This window comes from Lepisosteus oculatus, chromosome 5, assembly GCF_040954835.1.
Source record: "Lepisosteus oculatus isolate fLepOcu1 chromosome 5, fLepOcu1.hap2, whole genome shotgun sequence".
Taxonomy (NCBI): Eukaryota; Metazoa; Chordata; class Actinopteri; order Semionotiformes; family Lepisosteidae; genus Lepisosteus; species Lepisosteus oculatus.
The window spans coordinates 14734686-14742177 of NC_090700.1; the positions used below are offsets into that span (position 1 = coordinate 14734686).

The following is a 7492-nucleotide window of genomic DNA, read 5'->3' on the forward strand; positions in this document are numbered from 1 at the left end:
CTGATATAGGAGCATGAATGATTTAGATTGAGAGAACAACTGAATACTCTCTTTATAAGTCTTTCCAAAATTGTCTTGATATCCTACAGTATGTGGCCAGTTGGGTCTATAAGCAATTTTTTGCTTTTGTCTTTATTTTTTTCTGTTTCATTAAATTTTCAGCATAGTGGGTAACAAGTAGGTTGTGGGTTCAAGTCCCTGCTGCAGACACTCCTGTTGTATATTGAGTGAGGTACTTTACTCCTGTTGCTTGAATACACCCACGCTGTATGAGTGGAGACCAGCATTGTGGGGGGTCCTTCCTCAGTCACTCAGTAGACTGCCATCCCATCCAGAATGAACTGTCAGCTACTCTGACAGGATGAACTCTACCATTCGATTTTTATTTTGTTTCAAACAATAAAATGATCTTATCAGTTAGTTCATATACTACATTAGAATTAGGCATATGAACTCTGCTGTGAGGCTTTAAACCTTAAGAACAAAAATGCGCTCACCAAAAATGAAGGCTTATTTCTTTTGCTGGTTACTGCATAGAAAAATACATTTTGAAGGTGGAGTTGAGCTTGGCATACTGTTTTTCACATTGACAAACTGTAGGCATTGAACCAAACGAAAGTACTTGTTTTTTTCTGACATACATTTCATTATTTAAAATCAAAAGCAACCATTATTTCCTAGTAAGATAAATTAAAGCACACTTTTAGATCCTCTGAGCTGTGCTGAACAGGGGAAAACATCCAGGGTGGTAAAAGGTACAGTGCTCAGAGAAACTGACTGCTTACTTATCCTTCCACAGTACTCTTCCAGACACTTGTAAATTGTTTAGTATATGAATTGATTAGGTGTGCTTGACCTACAATAGACGTTATAATTATGGTGTAATTCTAAACCATACTACATGAATAGCATTTTCAGTTCCTTCAATTTATGGCAACTGCTTAGTCCATGACCTGGTTATGGTTTCTAACTTACTAGGCGATGCAGACAAGGTAGGATGAACCCTGGATGAAACGCCAGTCCATTGTAGGCCATATGTATGGGGGAGAATTTAGAGACAACACTTAGCAGAGTCAGCATGTCTTTGGACTGTGGGATCATACTCGAGCTCTCAGAGAATACCCACACAGGTGGTGGACATTTCTGTCACAGTGCAATGTTGAGAAAGTGTTGGGAAAGGTACAGTATATCCAGGGTCCCCTAATTAAAATACTATGCTTTTTCCGTCAGAGTAAAGAAGTGACAAGATGTCGCCAAAGGGCAGTCATGCTTCCAGGAAAAAAGTTTTGCACTTCAAATGTTGCTTGTATAGTGATTTACTAACCTGTGTCCCTGCTCTCTGTGTCGACACCAGCTGTTAAACATGTCCAAAGAGCTGAGTGACCTGAAGAGCAGTCTGAGGTCCGCGGCTGTCTCTATGGCCAGTGACCTGGCGGCCCAGGAGAGCCCTCGCACCCAGCCTACATTCAGCTCCTCCGAGACCGCTGTCCAGGCTGTGTTGGAGTGCCTGAAGAATAACGAGTTCACCACAGCCATCCGCTACATCAGGGAGTGTCGGTGAGAGCTTCTTTACTTAGACAGACACGCTTTCATTCTCATTTCATTAAGACACAGAGACAGCTTCACGTGTGCTTGCAGGCACACAGTGTCCATTTGACAAACAAAGCTCTGTCATCTGTATATGATCTAACGGTCATATACAGTAAGTTACTTTAACTACATTGGTTGAACCTTTATGTTACAAAAGCAGTCTCAACATTTACCTGACCACAAATGTTCTGTACTGCTGGAACCTTAACAGCAAAAAGTCTGAGTGTGTTTTTTCATGATAGCCCTAATAAATCGAAGGCTTCTGGGAATTCACAACTTTTCAATATCACTCAAAGTACATAATTTAAAATAGCCTTAATCAGAAAGGCATTTTCACCCACTTTCAAAAAAAGGTAAAAAAAGAACAACTTGTAGGAATATCGATTCAACTCATTTGGTTAAATTAAAAGAAGGGTTCTGGACCTTTGGCACAACAAAGAGAGCCCATGCCCTTTGTATGCTGCTGCCAAAAATCTTAAAGTAATAATTCATTTGGAAAGCCTCAAAGAACACAGCAAAAATTACAAATAAAAAGAGTATATCCTCAGTGCTGCAAGGTGAAAATAAAATGTTTGTCCTTTTCCAAGATACAAGGTTGTTATATCACATCTGAACTAGGAGTGCTCTCTCCCTGAGAATACAATCCAATGAGATTTTATGTCTCTGTTATTCAGACTTGTTAATCCAGATGTCGAAATTACAATTGTCTGAACTGGAATTAAATTCAGTTTAACCCATTAATCCAAAAGCCAACATAACTTGTGTTCATGGAAGTAGGAATATTCAACTTTCATTTTATCGGGAATCCTTTTTTAACACTCCTCTCAAAATTTAGACTTCTGTCAGAAAAGTGTGGAATGGCATTAGCAGATTATCACATCGAAATTCGTGGTATCTGTACCCACGGGATTTAGCATACTCTGACTCCATGTTTGTTCCTTTTTAATGGCAGGAGTGTGTGGCCCAATGACATCTTTGGAAGCACCACAGAAGACGAGGTCCAGACACTACTGAATATTTACTTCAGACACCAAACCCTGGGACAGACAGGCACGTTTGCACTAGTGGGCTCCAAACAGGACCTGTCTGAGATCTGCATGAGGCTGATGGAGCTGAATGGAGAGATTCGGGACATGATCCGCAGGGCTCAGGGCTACAAAGTCATCACAACCTTCCTCCCAGACTGCAACGTGTCCGGCACGAGTCTCTGACAGGAGGAGTGGAGTGCCCAGCTTTCGTTCCCACCTGGAATTGCTGCTGCTGTGGAGAGATGCCCCGTAAAGTCTCTTCGCTTCTGGAAAAAATCGGACAAGCTGTCCAGAGTCTGATCACCGCTGATTTCGGATTTTCTAATGCAAAGTCGTCGGATGTGCAGCAATACTGTGTGAGCAAAAGCAGTGTGAAACCCTTCACAACCTAAACTTGGCTTTTATTGCACTAATGTTATTTATTGCGTCACAGAGCGGAGGCTACCACTTGTTACTGAGATGAATGACTTCCGCACCTAACAAGGATATACCAAAGTTCTATTAACTTATTCTTCTGCAGATATTTACTATTTTATTTGTCTGGGGAAAATGTGCAATGCTTCTCTCAAGTGAAAGACTTTTACTATACAATTGAAAGAATGTGTTTTGGAATTCTAATGCTTTTGGCTACTTGAAACTGAAGAACTGTATTAACAGACAGAATGACACGAAATATTTTTTCACTGCTTGGTTAATCCTGAGAGACTGTGTGTGTGTGTGGAACGAACTGTTAACCAGACTCGCAATTAGTGAACACTGTAATGCATCAAAATACATGAACTACTCCAAAACAAATCAATAGTGGAGAGCTACTGTTCTACATGTGCATACTATTCTGTTAGTCTTTCATCACTTAAAAGACTGATCCTCATATTTTATACAGGTGTTGTTTGCTTTCTACTGTGTAGTCAGTTGCTCCTAGGTTTTCATTTGCATTACTAAAAAGCAAAATGCATTTAACTTAAAAGTAGATTTCTAGAATGAAAACAATTGTTCATGTCCAGTCTACTTAAACTGCCAAGCATGCATACTTTATGTATTACGAATTGTATTTGAATATTTATGAAAGTTATTCAGAAATTCTCATTTTAACGGAAAGATGCATCTGTATATAGTACAAAAGGAGCTTTGCTCAAGCTGGTAAGATTTTATTTTTTAATTTGTGCAGTAAAAATACAGAAATGTGTGCATGTAAAGAAATGTTGCACATTAAAAAAAGCTTCCATTAGGAAGAGTATTTATGTATGTTTTTCACCTTGTAAATACTTTTACAGCTTTTGTGAAGTAATTTGGGTTGTTCTGTACACTTATGTAACAAAGTAAAAAGATCACAAATAAGTTTTGAATGTTTAAATGTTCAACTCATTTTCCAACCTCAAGGGTCATATTTACTTGGAAAAAAACACTAAAATCAGACCTGTATTTGGAAGCGAAAAAGCAACAGATCTACTGTTCTAATAGCTTCTTTTAAAACAAAAGAAAAGCACGTGCTTTAGCTTTAGAAAACCCTTGCAGTAAAAGCCCTCCACCTTCCCTCAGAAAGCCACTTATTCCTGGTCCTAGCCCACCCAATTCCTATCCCAGAAGCATGATGGACATGAAGGGGCTACAGGCTTAACAGCATGCAAACTCCACCAAGAAGGGGGTGCCACAGTCTCAAGAGGTTTGAGGCAGAAGGGCTGGCTTCCATGCTACCTCAGTAACATGAATGTTGGTTGTTCACAAATAACTCTTGTAGGTTAAGACAAAGAATATCCTCATTTAAAGATTACCAATTTGCTCCATTCAATAGTGACCGCATGGCCTGGAGAGCCCCCATGTGTAGATCACAAAAAAAGTTTTTCTAGAACCTGGGAACATTAATTGATGAATTACACGAGACACTCCAAGCCTAAGAACTCTACTCAACAACTGAAAGGCTGCTCGGCTACTGGTGCTGAATGATCTTAAATTACACTAAACTGGTTTCAATTTCTTAGAAGTTTGGGACTACTCAAAACCTGCTTTAGTAGGTCTCTCCAGGGCAAAAGGTTGGAAGCCTTCACCAAAGCCACAAGCTTAACACCAGCTCTTAATATTTTGAGTTACAGCTAACCGTTTCTACAAATTAAAAGGTTTTGGAACAAAAGCCACCGAGTACAAGAAGCAAGTGTTATGGGCAACCCAGTCCTTCAGTATCCAAACTAGATGGGACATGGAAAAACAGGAAAAGTCAGTCTCATAGCCTCCTTTCGATTCGGATCTTAAGCACCTGTATAAGAGCTGTCCAAAGAATAAAATGTTTAAGTACTACTGTAATATCACTTAAAATGAAAGAGGCATCTAAAATTGCTAAATTGGTCTCCACATGGCTTAACTGGAAATTTCACATCCCCACAGTAGATAAGATTCCCCCCCCCCAGGCCTCATATAAAGAAGCTTAAGTTTGCTGTAGTTTATTGCACATTTTATTTACACTCTGCATTTAAAGATACAAAAATAGAATCAATCTCAGCATAGCCAACAATCAGGTTATAAAAAGCCAGTCTGGAAAGTGCCCGTGTACAAGTGGGTTGGTAGGTCTTAGACAATGTACTTGAAGCTGTAAGTGGTGTCGCAGGACAGCCTCTTTCCCTTGCAACGGCCACACAGATCCTGGCGGTGAGGCCTCTTGATGTCAATGTGCCTCTTCTTCAGCACACAAGAGCAGCGATTCTTGGAGCAGGTCTGCAGGAGGACATCAAGTTGAAGCAGTAGCCATCATTATACACTTGTCCCATTTACAGAAGCTACAAGGTACCATCCAGGTTCATAGAAGCACATAGCAGCCTCAGGCTTAGTAAAAGATCTTCAAGCACTGCTGTAAGACAGGGGCAGCTAAATATACTCTAATCTACACTAGACATGAATCCAGTAGTTGGACTCTTTACTGCCACAGATGGAGCTGAAACAAGTCACGCAGTGGAAGGTTTAGTAGAATGGATTAGCAGTATGAAAAAAAAAACAAGAACAAAGAGAAGGACGAATGGGAGCTCGCAGGACAGCAGCCTTCCCGGTCTGCGCCATATGGAACAATTTAACCCCCGGTGAGCTCGTAGAAAGGCCATTCCCGGCAACTACTGCTGCATGCTGAACCGTTGTGCATTTGATAAACCGATTGATGGCTACAGACAGCGTACCTGGCAAAGGATAGATTCCACTTTGTAGGGATTATAGCCCTTCTGACACTTGCGGCACAGTTGCTTGAAGTACACCTGTTGTAGAGATCGTTAGTACCATTAACGCAAATTAACTAGGACTGGGCTAGCGACATTACCGCACGCCAATTTACCTTATTGGTTCCTGAGATGCACCACACATAAGCGCTTTCCCATCGGATATTACACTGGCTGCAGTGGAAGAACCCATACTTCTGTTCCAGAAACTACAAGCAGAAGCCGGTTAATTTCTCTGAAAACAAAAACCACCAAAACCGAGAAGGGGGCGGGGCAGCTCACCTGGAATCTGAATTTCCTTTGCTCTTGGGAGGTACTGTACACTTTATCGACCTGCTGCCCCTCATCGTGCTTCGGCTGAAATTCATGTCCACCCTCCTTGGTCGGTGGGAGAGTCTTTGCGCCTTCGTCTCGCTCGTCGGCATCCGAATCCGAAGAGAAGTCGTTTTCCTTGTTTTCTTTATCAGCCAGAGTAAAGAACCTCCTGTCAAACACCGGCGAGTAGATCGCAATAGGTCGTGAAAAACGGACGTTGTTCACAGGAGTGCTGGGCATGAATTTGCTTTTCATTAGCGAAGGGCTCATAGCTGGGCTCCTCGGGGGAACCCATTTTCTCTGGCGGTAGAAGAGCGTCTTGGGTCCGAGAGAGCACTGCACAATAGCATCTACCTTAGGGTTAACTTGGACCCCGATCTCCTTTGTATTGGCTTTCCTCAGCCGAGGCGTGAGGTTCGGGTTTACCTGAGAGAGGATTGCTTTCAGTTGAGCTCTTTTGCAAATATCCAGATAATCCACAGCTTCGGGGGCGATGTAGGTTTCGCCCTTTTTATTCCAGTTCTGGTGCTTTGGTTTCTGGTTGTAGTGGGTATACGGGCCATATCCTGGATAAACATTATAGTTATATGGCGGCAGTAGGAACCCTTCCATCGCACTCAGATACAGAGTGATTCGCCAGCCGGTTTAAATAAGGCGTTCGATGAGCATTTGTGATTTGTGACGTGCTAATTGAGGTAATCACATTAGTTACTAAATCACAATATAATTGCGTGACGTGTTAGCTAGATGTAGAGTGTGGATTGGTCAACGGAAATAGAAAATGAAATGAACATACTCTTATTATTAGTTGTGCTAAATATTGGTTTCAGTAATCAATTTTAATATTGAAGAGATACAATATTTCTTCCCGGAAAATCATTTTGAAACGATACAATGTCAAATAATAACAGTAAGACAAAGCTTCTTGTTAACAGTGGATCACTCACAGACTTACAACAGTTAATCGGATATGAATTGCACATATCTCTGATAACTATTTATCTGATGATCTAATAAGTATTGTCTGATTAAATATTCAAGTGCCTGGATTTTATTTCGGCAAAGATATCACCGGTAGTAAAAAAGACGGTAAGGCTGAATCTATAATGTTGTGATACAAGTTGTTCATGAATAGGTACTGTATGTCCATACCACAACGCACTCTGCCTTCTTTATAATACTTAGAAAAGCAGTTTCACAATTCGCTCAGTTTTCCTACATCCAGTATCCATTTTTATTCATAATTAATTTAACTGAAGTAAATAACCCAGGTGTATTCCACAGAGGATAGAAAGTTAAAGGTTACAATAAAAAATCTGACCAAAAATCAAAAGATTGATCATCATATTAATAATCCCGCTTGAT

The 7492-nt window shown here is 40.7% G+C and overlaps 2 protein-coding genes across 10 annotated transcripts in view; one reads left to right on the top strand and one right to left on the bottom strand.

Annotated features, from left to right (window-relative positions):
• Positions 1-3956, top strand: part of fryb (furry homolog b (Drosophila)) — a 115186-nt gene extending 111230 nt beyond the window's left edge. For all 9 annotated transcript variants that reach the window (XM_069190145.1, XM_015341861.2, XM_069190141.1 and 6 more), the window contains 2 exons: positions 1355-1557; positions 2543-3956. In XM_069190145.1, coding sequence (XP_069046246.1) covers positions 1355-1557; positions 2543-2801 — 462 coding nt within the window. In that variant the 3' untranslated portion in view covers positions 2802-3956. The remainder of the gene's footprint in view (positions 1-1354; positions 1558-2542) is intronic.
• Positions 3957-5037: 1081 nt separating this feature from the next.
• On the bottom strand, positions 5038-6761 carry zar1l (zygote arrest 1-like). Its single transcript, XM_006628166.3, has 4 exons — positions 6095-6761; positions 5929-6021; positions 5777-5851; positions 5038-5324 (listed from the first exon to the last, which is right to left on the bottom strand). The coding sequence occupies exons 1-4, from the start codon at positions 6737-6739 to the stop codon at positions 5181-5183; spliced, it is 957 nt and encodes a 318-aa protein (XP_006628229.1). The 5' UTR covers positions 6740-6761; the 3' UTR covers positions 5038-5180.
• Positions 6762-7492: the final 731 nt, after the last annotated feature.